Source organism: Aptenodytes patagonicus, chromosome 13 (assembly GCF_965638725.1).
Source record: "Aptenodytes patagonicus chromosome 13, bAptPat1.pri.cur, whole genome shotgun sequence".
Classification (NCBI taxonomy): domain Eukaryota; kingdom Metazoa; phylum Chordata; class Aves; order Sphenisciformes; family Spheniscidae; genus Aptenodytes; species Aptenodytes patagonicus.
The window spans coordinates 9,976,162-9,990,331 of NC_134961.1; the positions used below are offsets into that span (position 1 = coordinate 9,976,162).

Below are 14,170 nucleotides of genomic sequence, written 5' to 3' on the forward strand. Positions count from 1 at the left end.
CCCCTCAAGGGATACAGTGGAATTTCTCTTCCTTTTTCACTAGATACTGAAATCTTCCTATTTATTCACTCCTTAGCTGCCACCTCTGTCTCTTCAGCTGTGGGCTTCCTTCTTATGGTGAGATCAGATCTGCTCAGGGAGAGAGGAGTCCTGTGACTCTTTGTTTCACACTGGATTTACCATTAAAAACCCATTTCTTGAAAGCAGAATATACCCAACCTGCACAGGCCGGTTGACTGCTTTCCTTACTATCTTGGTCTTCAGTTTTTCCTGCCTGTAGACTACCAGTCTGGTTGAGTAACTACACAAGTACAGCTACTGGTAACCACCAGCTCCATGCACTCAAAAGTCTTGAAGTTGAGAAAGAAATGGTGAAATTTTTTAAATAATGACATCTTCTCCCCCAGTATAAATCTTGACTTGTGGCTATAGATGCAGTCTGAGAAATGTGCTTCCCCACAGGGGGTTTGTGAGCTTTTAAGGGTTAAAACTCATTCTTGAAGACAGAAGAAAAACGTTTTGCATGTTTGGAATCAACTTTCCTTTCCTTCTTTGACTTTCTGGGTAGTGACAACTCATGTTTACTTTGGTCCTGTTGACAGTCGTGCTGATGACAGCAATTTCAAATGAAGAAAAACGAAGAAAATGCGAGCCAGCAAAAAAGCGAGAGCAATAAAAGCACCTTCCTCAACTCACGCTAAGATTGTGAAATTTGGTTACTGACGTTGCAACAGCAACTAATGTTATTTCCAAAGCCAACACTTGAATTCTACTTTGGCAGATCATAACTATAAGCGAGTCACACAGTCCCATAGGAAGAGGTAATTATTGACTAGTTCTTCTTGCTCCTAGTTGAGCGGTGGCTTTGGTTTCCGTAGCACTGACTGAATGCAGAGCACTGGCTCTGTGCAGAGATGACTAATATGTGTCACCAATTTCCTTGATGTAAGGCTTAAACCTGCATTTTAGCCTGGGGTGCCAGACTATGACAAACAAGAGCTAGAAGAGGGTAATGAATAAACATGGTGGAATTTCAGCTGTAATCTGCCATCAGGTCCATCTGTTACTCCTTCCCCCACAAGCCTTGCAAACTCAATGAGCTGGGAACAGGCACGTTCCATATACTGTCCCATCCTTCAGCCACATATCTAAGGTCTAATAGTCTGCTTGTCATTAAGTTTATCACTTATGGTCTCTTGAGCCATTATTGGTCACAGGATCTTCTTGTTCAGTTCTTTAGCCTTCTATCCACCCTGCTCATGACGACTTCCAGAAGGATACCAAAAAGATGAGGAGGATAAACATGTTAATCACACGCTGGTGTCTGCTGTATTGCAGAGCAGCAGTCGCTCCAGTGAGACCTGCCTCGCAGGCATGTGTAATCTGCTCATTTAACCATTCCAGCGTGCACTCAGCCTCCATCTCTTGCAAAACTAGATGCCCAGCTCCCAAACGAGGGGGTTCTTTTCCAGTTGGCAGCTGGGGAGTTCTGAAGTCTGTATGACCTATTTGCACCCTGTGTCACGTGCAGCCACTTCAGCTGGGGTGAGTTTTGGGTTTTCCTGCTTGTTTGCTCTAATCTGGAAAAGGGAAAACAGAGGCCCCTGGTAGGAGCATGATGCAGAAGCAGCTAAGCAGAGGAACGGCGCATGCCTGGTGTGACTCAGTGAACGGTGAAGGCTCCAGCAAGTTCTGCCTGTTGGTGAGCGACGGTTCACTCTGAGGAGCGGATGCCTATCTCCCTGGCAACGCGGCAGCTTGCAAAAAGTTGCCATCAGAATTCACCGTGGTTCCAGCTGTCTCTCGTCGATGCACGGTTTTGCAAACTTAGCTGCTCCTGTTCTCTTACAGACCTTGTGCTCACAGCTGCAGTTTACAAGTGGAGTATCTCCCCGCTTTGGGAACAAGGACATCTTAATTAAAGCCCACACAGATGATTTTTTTTGCATTTCTCCCATAGGTGCTGCCTTCTCATGTTCCAGAAAGTCTATGTTCTTGGTTCTCTGCTCCTCCGTTGCTTCCAGCTCTCCTTCCAGCAAGGGAGATAAAGAGGAATGTGATAAGGAACTTGGCTGGTTAATGGGATGAGTTCCCTGTCTAAATGAGGGATTCTTGTGTGCTGGGTTCATTTGCCAGTCCCTGGTATCTCCCTCAGGTTGTCTGTCTGCTTCTGGCTCTCCTGGGAGAGAGGTTTGGGACCTGGTTTGAGTTGCACCTAGTTTTCTCTTTGTGCCAAGCCACCATATTCATCGGGGCCAGGTGCAGACTAGAAACTGCCTCAGGATGGCAGGGCTGGAGAGCTACATGAGGCTGTGATTTGGCTGGGAAAAAGGAACGTAAATAACACTCAGTCCCTAGCATTGCAGGCTACAACTGCAGAGTCATTTCAGAGAAAGTAACGGGAGATTTTTCTCTCCCTAATTTATGTCTCTCCTGCATATGGCTTCTATGGATTCACTAATGTTACAGACAGATGGGTTGGCATTTTACTAGACAGAACACATGGGCTAGATGTTGTTAAAGCTTGTTAGCTACTCACTCTGCAGCTTGACCAGTCCAATACAGTCACCTCGCAGATGGTTGGAAAGCTGCAGCCTGGGTGCTGGAGCGGTCCAGCTCTGCAGCGCGTGGTTGTGACAGCAGTTGGGATAATGCACATTTGGCTGCTTTTTCTTAAGGGCTTCATTGTAGGTCAGAGATACCTGTGGCTGGGGGATCAGCACGGCTTCCCCATATGTCAAGGAAAGACACTGATTTGTAAAGATCCTGAGCCTTTTAACGAGGTATTGGCTTTAAAGGCTTAATTTCATAGTTTGGATTTTTACAGGATGGGGTTGGAAAAATTATGTGAGCCCTGTGCCTTGCTCTCATCTACACTCCTTCATGGTTGATGTTTATAAACATATTGCGGTGAACATTATTTAGCAGTCCTGAGGCCTGTTAAAAAGTTATAATTTAGGATCTCAAGCTCTGACTTACAGCTGGCTGCCAGTATTAGTTTAGAGTGGACATCTCATGCAATTATCCTTTCTCTGTGATGTGAATAGTCTGCTGTGATTTAGCCTCACCAGTCTTGTATTCAGCTGAACCATTTCTAGGTATCACCTCAACAAATCTCCACAGAGTGAATCTCCTTGATAGTTGGTTTGGAGATCCCCATCAGAATCTGTGGATGCAAAAGTAGATGGCTACGAATGAATCATTTATGTTACCCTCTTCCCTCTTTGACTATACTGATGTTCAATTTACAGCATAATGGTGGGAGGCTGAATGCATCCTGCAAATGAGACAGGGAATTTTAGTTTCAATACTTGTCCTTTAAAACTCTCAAAGCACTTTTGGAAAATGCATGGGTATTAATCCACACTGAACAGTAGTTCTTCAAACCTATGATTTAAATTGGATATATTTGTCTCTGTCTGTCCTGAACTGTTGAGTAACATTAATGCACCCTGATAATAGCTGTCACGTTTTACCCCAGGGGTTGCTCCTCAGTGATAGGTGAAATCACAGCAGTTCAAAGACCTGTCTTCCAGGATGAAAAGCTCTATAGGAATATTCAGATATAAAATAGTAATAGTATGAATCAAAAAACACGTTCCCCTTATTTTAAAGCCTTTGATCTTATTTTTATGGCATCACGTTTGACAGTTTAAAGGGCATTAACCTGTAGGAGAAATCTTTTGAGAGAAGATGCTGACTTGCCCTCCACTGCGCAGAGCACCGTCCCCCAGAATTAACGCCAACCGGTTTTTCCCCATCAAGAGGGTACAGGTGCTTCAGCGCATGTCCCTGCTCTTTTTTACATTTTTCATCTTTTTACATCGGGTGCAGGAGAGCTCACATAGATCAAAACACGTAGCTGTAGGGAGAAACTCACTGCTATGCAATATGCCCCGCTCTGTGTTTCTTTGCTGCTGAGCTCGTGCAGCATCCAGGACCCCATCACTTCTGTCGCTTATGTGCATAGTGCCTGGGTCATGTTTCTGATTAAGATGGAAGCATACAAGCTGACCTCTTGCGCGGAAGACATTGTGGGGCTGTGGTTCATCTCAATGTTGAATAATAAGAAAGAGAAAGGAAATGTTTGCTATAAATCTCAGTGCACGCAGGGCTGTTTCTCACTTATCCCACCCCAGCTTTCAATTTTCTTCTTGGCATTGCCAGGCGCTTGCTTTTCTTTGCTCAGCAGCTAAAAGCAGCTTTTTCATTACATTTCCTGGAAGGCCCTTTACAGGCATCCATCCCTCTCTGCCTCATAAATTCACTTTATATAGCAAGCTGGCGACACAGAGGTCAGAGGTCTTGGCAAGAAGCAATTATTATAAAGAAGTGCTCTTCCTCTTTTGGGTTACAAAGAGGATATTAAAGGGGGAAAAACTTCACTGCAGACAAGGAATGGTCATTTTTGAAAGGTAGGTGACTTGATTGATGAAGAGCTGCACATCCTGCAAGAGCTACCTTGGGCAGGCGTCCTGTCAGGCCATCTGAAACCTGCCCATTACCACAAAAAGCAGAAGGAAACCAGTAAACAGTTTGCTAAATAACCTCATAAATATTTCTAGCCGTAAGCACATCTTGTGTACAATTTGTTTTTTTGGTTTTTTTATATTTCTTTAATTTTAAATGAACAGCCTCTAATTAAAGTGATTTAGTGGCTACCTGGGGACCTGGTATTTGAGCAGTGCGTGATGCTTAGGAGAGATTGATTGGTGAGGCGTAACTCAATTGGGGGATTTTGATAATGATATCATCACCCAAGAGAGCCAAGTTTGAGCAATTAGATCTCAAAACCTCGTGTTTGGGTTGTTATAATTTCAGCAGACAGTTTCCACATGTGCACGCACACACACACACATGCTTTCCCTGGATGTTTGCTGGGCACTCCAGTTTTTTGGCTGGCTCTGTGCTTGGTGAGCTGCCCTGTGTGTGTGTGCGCCTGTCCAGAGTGACCCATAGTGGTGATCTATCAGCTTTGCAGACCTGGGGAGAGGGTGCCAGCCCGCTCAGCATCTGTGCGTTCCCCCTCAACATCTACATGTGGACAAGGCGGCGTTTGACACTTAGAAAAGTCTCAGCATCCGAAGCAAGAGGCAGAAACAAAAGGGTTTTCTCATTTAAAAGTCAGAGCTGGCAGCCTCTTAAAAGATATTTTCAAAGAGGTTTGTTGGGCTGTGACAGGGTTTATGTGTATTAATGGGTGCCAAGGTAGGTGGTGGTCACCGCGGGGAAGGCGTCAGAGGGAGGCAAGGGGCCATCAGGACCACCAATGTGCCCAAGGCACTTGGTGGCAGAGGGTCTGTGGTGCACACGGTGATAGCGCTGCGGAGGTTTCGGGAGGTGATCAGACAGCACGGTCAACCCTGAGGACTTCTGCTGATGGGGGAAGGCGTTGGGGAAGAGGGAGTGACTGTCCTGCGCAAAGAGGAGGTCTGAGGGATTTGAATGATGAAGGCAAATTGCCAAAGGGATCGATGTGGTGGGGAGATGTGCATACCCTGTGTCAGAGTAGGCTTCAAGGTGGGGCAGGGAATACAAGGACAATGAAAATGGCAGTAAAAACCGGGGCAGGGAGAGGAGAGCACAGCCACGGCACAGCCTGTAATGCCAGAGGAGCCTGTGGACCTGAACAGAGCAGGGAGAAGCTCTGTGTGGAGTCTCGGATGTGAAGCTGTGTTGGCCCTTCCCTCGGCATGCATGCAACTGTTTGCCGTGTGTATTCAGAACAGTTGTGCGTAGGGATGCAGCATGGACAGTGATTTATGGACAGAGCATAGCAGATGAGATGGAGCCTCCACAATACATTCACTGGGTAAATGTCACTGGACAATGATTCACTTGCTTGTTTTGACCCCCAATACATCTTAGCCTTGAAAAGTACCATCTACCGTAGAGCATGGCCAAGCGGCATCTGCAAAGCAAAGGCTTGTGACTGTGCCAAGGGGTGGAAAGCCACTCTGGTAGCCCTGCCAAAGCCCTAGACTTCACCCTTCCTCACACTGAGGAGGTGTTTGAACTGGGGTTCCCAAGCTGAGCCACAACTCTCTTGCCTGCTGTGCCTGGCACAAAGTTCCACCATAGCTGTTGTCAGCTTGCCAAAATCCATTTGGAAACTCTACCTCCGTCACTTGGGTGGGTGTGTTTGTAGATGCAGAAGCGTATCTGTGCTTGGTGGGCTGCCCCATCTGTGTGTGCCTGTCCGGAGTGACCCATAATGGTGATCTCTCAGCTTTGCACTGTGTGGATCCACTGCGTGGATCGCACCCCCAAAGGCAGCTGTGCTTTCTTGGTGTGGAAATCAGAGGTAGAATATCCCCACTTTAAACTGAAATCATAGAATCATAGAACAGCCCAGGCTGGAAGGGATGTTGAAAGATCATCTGGTCCAACCTTTCATTGGAAAGGGAGCCTAGATGAGATTATCAGGTGGTACTGAATGCTGAAGCCCTCTTCTCCCTTTTTCTGCATTTCTACCCCATGTTTTCTCATGATACCACGTCCCCATGTCAGCTGCCTTCTTGGGGCATGCAACCACCCTCTTTTCAATCTTATTCCAGAATCTGAAGGCCTACAGGACATTGGGTCTTATGCTCAACCAGTATTTTTCAAGAAGCATCCTTTGCATGATTAAAGTCACACTGCATGCCAGTTTATAGCTGATGGCACTTTTGGAGCCAGAGTTAGAGAATCCATTGTTTTTAGGTACCAAAATATGTCAGAGAGAAGAGGAAAAGGGCATACAAGAAACTAAAATTCGGTGTATCTAGTTCAGAGTGCACTTCTGAACCATATGGTAACTTGTAAATGACCAAAGGAGACACCATCACACTCTTGATGGGGATACCTCAGCTCGTGGAACAAGTGGAGAAGTAAAAGCTAGGACTTGGCTTTCAGGAAGCGTTCCTGTGCAACAGCAGCATGGGGGCAAAGAGCCATCTCAGCAAAATCAGCGCAGTCAGAAGCCCTGTTACGTTGAAGTGACAACTGTTGATAGAGTCTCCTTTATGATCCATACGTTGCAGCATTACCAGCCCCGTCCGGCCAGCTGCAGGTCCATTCCCCAGCAGGGACATTTGGGAACACCTATTGTTCCTCTGCATCTTCTGCGTTGTCTGCTCCTTGCTGAGATGGTCCCTGTTGGAGAGAAGAACTCGCTTTTCTACCACGCTGGTAGTTATTTGAGAGACTTTTATATGTATATCTAAACAATAAAGCCTTGACTAATTTACCAATTTCCAGGGTTAAGAGGAAGATTTATGATGTTTCCTTCTGGCAGGCGGCAGCTGATCTTGATTCTTATGGAAAAACAATTGTACTAACGGCTTCTTTCTCCGAGCAGATCCAGGAGCAGCAGCAAGTTTATGTCGCCATGTGGTAAATAGACCTGTTTTCTTCGTGTTTTACAATATAGCGAAATCTGCCCGCTGATCTGATTGCTCTATGGGGTAGCACAGCCTGCGAGGAGAAAAATGGGGTGTCACCCTTCAAATCTATAGCAGGAGTCGCAACACCCACCCCAGCAGAACCAAGTATGCGGTAACACAGGACAAAGATTGATTTCCATTGCTTTTCTAGAAAAGGTCCCGATAGGCCTTAAATCAGACTGAACTGGCAACAGAGCTTAGCGAAAGCTGGAATCTTGCCTTTTGCAAGTATTTGAGATCTGAATAAAACATAACATAGACCTGAATCTCAGTAGTTTAGTGAGCCAGGCAGATTTTTTCCATGAATTAGAAGAAACCAATATAGTTCTATGTAAAGAGTACCTGTGAGATGGTAATCTCATAGTACTTAGCTTCAGCATCCTGGGCTGCTCTGTGCTCGCAGAAGCTGGGGGTGCGGGGGGAATATTTGCATCTGTAGTGAAGCGCTGCACTTGGCTGGCTCAGCGCAGTGGGGAAAGGGGGAGTGAAATGTGGTGGTGGTCCCCAAAGTCTCCTGTTGCATTGACTCCTCTATGCACTGACTACAGGGCGGATGGAGGTACTCACAGGCTTGGCTTTTCCTTCGACCCCGTCTATTCAATTTGACTCTAAATCTTGATGCTTTTTCTTTCACACTTGTCTTTAAAAGCAACAACACACTACAGTGAAGTAGCTCTGAGTAAGACATGTCAATAGTGCTGGGTGCAGAGCAGACAGGGCTGGGTTTGAATGTGCTCTGGTCTCTCTTGCCCTATTCCCACTCATGGACTGTCCCCGTGGATCAGTGACACTTGTTGAGGTTCCTCAGCTGGGCATTTTCTACCTAGATGGGCTTGGGAGGCTTTTGGCTTCATCTAAACTTTGAATTCCCAGGGATGCATCACCAGGTTGAATGGCGATTGCATTACATGGAGTGTGCCATGTGAATAGTTGGTATGTGCTGTCACCTGCAAGTTCTTGTTAGCAGGGGTTGTGTCCAGGAGTTTTTCTTTGAGGGTTGAGATTTTTTATTAATTTAAAAAATTGATTAAAAATGAGTGGAGGGCATCCTAGCTATGACTGTGAAGAGGAGGACTCGAGCACCCTTACAGCTTTGAACCGCTGTAAGAAAAATTTCATCTTTGTATCTTTCATAAATCTGGTTTTTAGAGCTGGAGTCGCAGGGATGCTCTGCATTGATCCAAAATGGTGCGAAACAACCAGACCCTGCAGCGTTCATACAGCAGAGCATCCCCTCCAGTGTCCTCCCCCTCCTCAGTCCCGCACACCCCTGGACATCCCCCTGCCTTGTTGTGATCCCCTGCTCGCTCCCGCTCCCACGCCACCCACCCTGGCACTTCCCTCTCTGCCTGCGGCTTGCCGGGTGCACCAGGCAGGGTGCAGACTGGCATTTGAAAAGAAATCCTGTGAATTAATGGGAACATACTGCTGCTATTTCATATAATCACTTTATTTGTAAAGCACATGCTGCAAAGGTACTCCTGCTGTTGAACTCAAAGCAACAAATTTATCTATATATCCCAGTCTATACTACATTATGAACAGACGGGTGAAGGAAAAAAAGCAATAAAAACAAATAATAAGAAAGGTAACAATGATAGCAATTTTAAAACACTCCCAGAAAAAAAAAAAAGGTGTTTCTAAATTTTTTTAAAAGCAGTGAGAGATTGAATGAACCGAACTGCAAGTGCATCCATCCTCAAAGTTAGCATGTAAACATCTCCTAGCAGAGGAAGAATTGCCTTTTTTCCAAGAGGCTGCCTTCTTGCCTTGTTTCTGTTGCAGAAGAGTTCGTAAGAAATCTGGGTGAGACGTCTGGGTTTTGGAAGCTTTTTGAGTTTTTTGGATTTTTTTGAGTTCCTGGGGAGAGGGAGACTGCGGCGGGGAGGACGGTGCCTCTCTTGACCATCCGACAACTGAGAGAAACCACGGTCCCGTTGAATGCAGTGGGAAACACCAGTCTTCTCAGAAGCACGTATTTGTTCACATAACTTTCTCTGAACATTATTCTTCTGCCTCTGCTGAAGAAGGAAACTTCGGTTATGAAGAATAGTAGAGAGAAATTACCATTAATCTCAAAAAAAAAAAAAAAAATTATTCAAATGTAGCCTTCACCCGCAATGCCAGTGAGATCAAAGTAGAGGGGAAATTTAAAATGTTTATGTTACTCTGTTTCCGAGATCATAAAACACAAGCAAATGGTCTGGCACTGGATGCTAAATTTCTTAAGGAACTTGCTTTAATTAATTAAACTAGTAAACCAATTAATGGATTTACTTGTAAATTCTTAGAAAATTAATTCTGTGCCCAAAGAGTGTTTTAAATCTGTGAAGGAGGCAGTGTGTATTTCATACAGAGCTTTAATTCCCATTTTAGATGAATCCAATTCAGCGCTGACTTTGGAGACACAACTGATGCATTTATAATAATCGGACCTTCCTCCGAAACCAGCGCTTCCCATCAGCCGAATCCGGGGGGGATTTGCAAAACAAAACCTGTGCTGCTTTCACAGCATCCAGCCCGTGTACTAGCTCCTGTCTATGCTACAGCCTCACGTTGCACCTCTGGCTTTACATGGATTGTGGATGTACGTCCCTCCCTGTGCCTCCACCTGGCTTCTTCATCTGCCATCTCTGCCCTCTTCCTGCTTAGCCTCTTTAATCTGACCCAGTGGTACATCAGCTGCACAGAAAGCAAGTCGGGTAGCTCCAGTAAGCAGTGGATTAAAGCACTAAACATCCTTTGGAGTTGCTGAAAAACAACCAAGCCGAAGTGGAGGAGATTTAAACAAAAGCTAATTTACTTTTCCACGCAGAAACCTTGTTTAGATTCCCTGCCTGGCTCAGGGGTGATGGGGGCATCCTCAGTGTCTTGCGCTCTTTGCAATCCAAAGTGACTCATACATGAAAAGTTCATAATCAAATGTATCCAGGCTCCTGAGAACATGAAATCAGAAACAAGCAGGTTCGCCAGGGCTCTCGGCAGTTATCACTTCCCTTCTCTCCTGGCAGGTAAAGTCATGGTTTCCCTTCACGTGGCAATCCTCCGCTCTGGCTTTTGGCATCCGTACATTGGGGTGGGGGGTCTGCCCCACTCCTGCCTGCCCCAGGGGGATGCCGGCTTTGCCCGGCACCGCCTGCGCTGCCCCACCTCGGCTCCGAGGGGAAGCAGAGCTGCAGAGCAATTAGGAACGGGAGCATTTTGAAGAGGAAAATGGCAGGGGGAAAAAATTAGCATTTGCACTGTGATGTTTTTGCTGTTTATTAATAAACAAGCAGCTTTCATGCCTCTGGGGGCAAGAGAGGCTTCAAGAATTCCTTATTTCTCTTGCATTTAGCTTTTTTTTTGCTTGTTTTATGTGTTACAGGAGATTTGTAATGTCTTCCCACATTTTGAGTTTCCTTATTTTCATGAGAGCATCTCTGGAATAATTCCTCTGGAGCTCTCGGCTATGCGCTGCTGGGCTGATTTAAACATCCAGAAACACTTTAGGGATGCGGGGCGGATCAGCAGCTCATTGGGAAGGAGTCGTGTTAATTAGGAACAGGTCTGCTTCCTCCTACAGAAGCAGAATGACTTCAGGGATAAGTGTTTTCATGGAGAGAAAGCCCTTGCGTGTAGCTCCTGCCACCCAAGACCTGGGGGGTGGTGGCGACGGTGAACCCTCATGTGGGCACCCCCGGTTCTGTGCCAGCGGCACAGCCTGGCCCCTGTGCAGCCTCTTTCCAGGATGGTCGAACCGCTCGTCTCCCCACCGCACCATTTGTCACTGGGGGAGGCTCACGCAGGGGTCCCGCGTGGGGACCTTGGAAATGCACAACTCAATAACAGCCCAATTACGCCGTGTGCCAAACACCTGCGCTGCAGCAGGTAACGTGTCCTTGATTACAGGCGGATCCGTGCCGAAGGAGGCTTCAGGGCGACTGCGCTCGCTCTCCCCTGCATCACGGGAGGTGAATTAAAACCCCGCTGTACTAATGGGCTTGTTCTTCTTTTCCCTCAGGCCTCCAGCTCCTCCGGTGGAAAAATGCAGCTTCTGGAAACCGAGTTCTCGCGAACTATCCGGGAGCTCATTGAACTCCACCTGCTTCGCCAGGACAGCATCCCGGCCTTCCTCAGCGCCCTCACCCTCGACCTCTTCAGCCGCCAGACCATTGCTTAGCGTCCCACTGCCAGCCACCAGCCAGGCATGGAGCACCCCTGGGCAGGACACTTGAGGTAGCGAGGACAAATTCTTCCTTCCCACCCTTAATTTGTGGCATTGGGTTGCTTCTGTTTTGCAGGGAACTCCTTCTTCCCCCTTCTTTCATGCTGATTCCCAAACCCCACTGATTCCTCTGAAAAGCATAATTTCCCTCCTGTGGGAGGGCAAGTCTAGCTCCATCCCAGGGCTCTCCTGTGCCAAGACCCAAGCCCCACTTTTGAACTGGGAAATGTGTTCATCACTCCCCAGACTGTCTCAGCATCTCTGGGAAGATGGTGGGAACTGCTGGTTTGAGGAGCCACGGCATTACTGTTCACAGCTTTTCCCAAAAAGATCCCCCAAATCTGGGCCCCAGCAGAGAGACGAGCCTTGAGGGAGGCTGGTGCTTCCTGCCCCCATGGTTGTTCTCTCCTAATGGGAGCCAAGGGCTTGGTCCCTGATGACAGGGACCTGCGGAATGATCAGTCATGAGTAGCAGATTCTTTGTGGATACCTCCTGCTCTTGCAAACAGCTCGTCACTCCACAGGGTTGAAATTATTTTCAAGATACCCAGTTACCTGAGTCTGCCATCCCTTGGCAGACAAGCACAAGCATAAAGGGCCATTTGAAGACCCTATGCCTGTGTTGACACCTCTGTGTTGTGTGGTGTGCTCAGATGTCCCTGGCGTGCTTTTTGTTCCTCACCAAGACGCTTGGGCTCTTGGTTATCTCAGGACTGCAGAAGGTGGGAGGGAGCTCTCTGGGGTGTGCTCACTGCTGCTGGCTTTAGCCTGCTGCCTGCCACCAGGCTGTGGGTACCTGCGCACCTTGCTGGGGGTCTCCCTCCTCCTCTCCTCCGTGGAGGATGGAGCACCCCCTGAAGTCCGACATTTTGTGTTACAATGGATATAGTTCTTCTATCGTAAGAATAAAGTGTCACTTCCCAAACTGGATGTATGATTCCTTTATTTGGGATATACGCTGTGCTCCCCCTGTGCTCTCCCACATGTAAAGCACGATAATGAACTGTCCATCAATGGTCTGATGCTGGTACTGCTTTGAGAAGGAAGGACATCATTATGTCAGTTTTTCCAGGCAAGTCTCATTCATGCTGTAAACCAGATTAGTTTGTTACGAACTTCTGTGCATATTGATTTCCTCTTGGTATCAGCAGCAACATACTTCCTAAGCTTGGAGAGAAGGTAGCAGTAAGCAGGCTAGAAAGTTAGCTTAGACGCTCACAGTGGCTGCAGGGTTTGGCCATGCATGCTGGAAGTCACTCTGGGACCTGTTGATGTGTCTACAGGCATGGAAAATAGCTGCTATAGACCCAACTGATCAGAGGTGGAGGGACAAGCGTGTGCTCTGGGCAGGCTGCAGCCCCCATTTCCCCAACCCTCCTCTCCGCAGGGTTTTGCAGGGAAGTGCAATAGCAAAAGTTTGGTGTTTTCTCTTCTGCTTGAAGAAGTCCTGGTGGAAGATGAATTGCCTGGCATGCTGTGCCAGGGGAACGCTGCCTGATTCATATGCACGACGTGGCACTGAGAGTCGCCTTCCTCAGTCATGGGGAAAATTAATCATGACGTCAGCGGCATTCGGCTCCTCCGCCAACACAATAGCGGATCCTGGCTGCCTCTGAAAATTTTTCTCCTGGCTCCTCGCAGGAGAAATGAAGTAATTAATAAGTTTACAATAAACCCTCTGTCTTAGCAAAACATGGGTGAAGCGAGAAGCGATGCTGGAGAGTGACAAGGGAAAACACGTTCTGCCTGTTGGAAAGTTGCCTCCCAAGAGTGGAAGGATAATAAGTTGGGGTAGAAAACACAGTAGTCTTCCAAGACACCTTCGGTGGGGAGGAGAGACAGATGAATTACCACTCTGCACCCCGTTCTCCCAGCAAGACTGATTTGTTCAACTAAGTTTAATACAGCAGCATGCCTGGGAGAGGTGTGTCGTGAGGATGGGTACTTGGCCAGGTGTGCTGGCGTGGTGCAGTGCCTGGCCCTGCTCATGGCTTGGGAAGCTGCTGAGGTAACTGTCCTGCTTGGCCAGCAGCATCCCTGCCCTGCTCGTGGCGTAACACTGGTGCAGAGCGAGCAGGCTTGGGCACTACATGAAACCAGGGCTTTTGGGAGCTCTAAGACTCGCTGATGGAGGCCTGAGAGCATTCATGTGGAAGTGTGACCATTGCAAAGACACCTGGGCCACCTGTGGGACACAGGCTTGTGGTTGGGCCCGGGGAGAGAAGCGGAGACTCCCCAGTTTCCAGCTCCGACACCAAATTCAGGCTGAAGCCCCAAACATATGGCTGAACCCTGCCACCATGGCAGCTCCCGTCTCTGCTGCCATCATTATACTGCTCGTCTCAGCCGTGATGGAGCTGCGAGGAGTAACTGCGATGCTGAATTTCTCAGTGATTGCTCCTTCTGTGCCGAGCTACACAAGGCTTGGCAGCCCATCGTAGGGCCCTGCCACTGTGTTCACTGCTCCCCGCAGCCCCTCTCCACGGGGGCAGCCCCCCCGGGGCAGTGCAAACAGAGACCCTGGTTGCCACTGGTGGTA

The 14,170-nt window shown here is 47.7% G+C and overlaps 1 protein-coding gene across 4 annotated transcripts in view; it reads left to right on the forward strand.

The window, feature by feature from the left end:
* MAD1L1 (mitotic arrest deficient 1 like 1) overlaps positions 1–12,559 on the forward strand; it is a 387,234-nt gene extending 374,675 nt beyond the window's left edge. For all 4 annotated transcript variants that reach the window (XM_076350728.1, XM_076350729.1, XM_076350730.1 and 1 more), the window contains one exon: positions 11,428–12,559. In XM_076350728.1, coding sequence (XP_076206843.1) covers positions 11,428–11,586 — 159 coding nt within the window. In that variant the 3' untranslated portion in view covers positions 11,587–12,559. The remainder of the gene's footprint in view (positions 1–11,427) is intronic.
* The last annotated feature ends 1,611 nt before the right edge of the window (positions 12,560–14,170 follow it).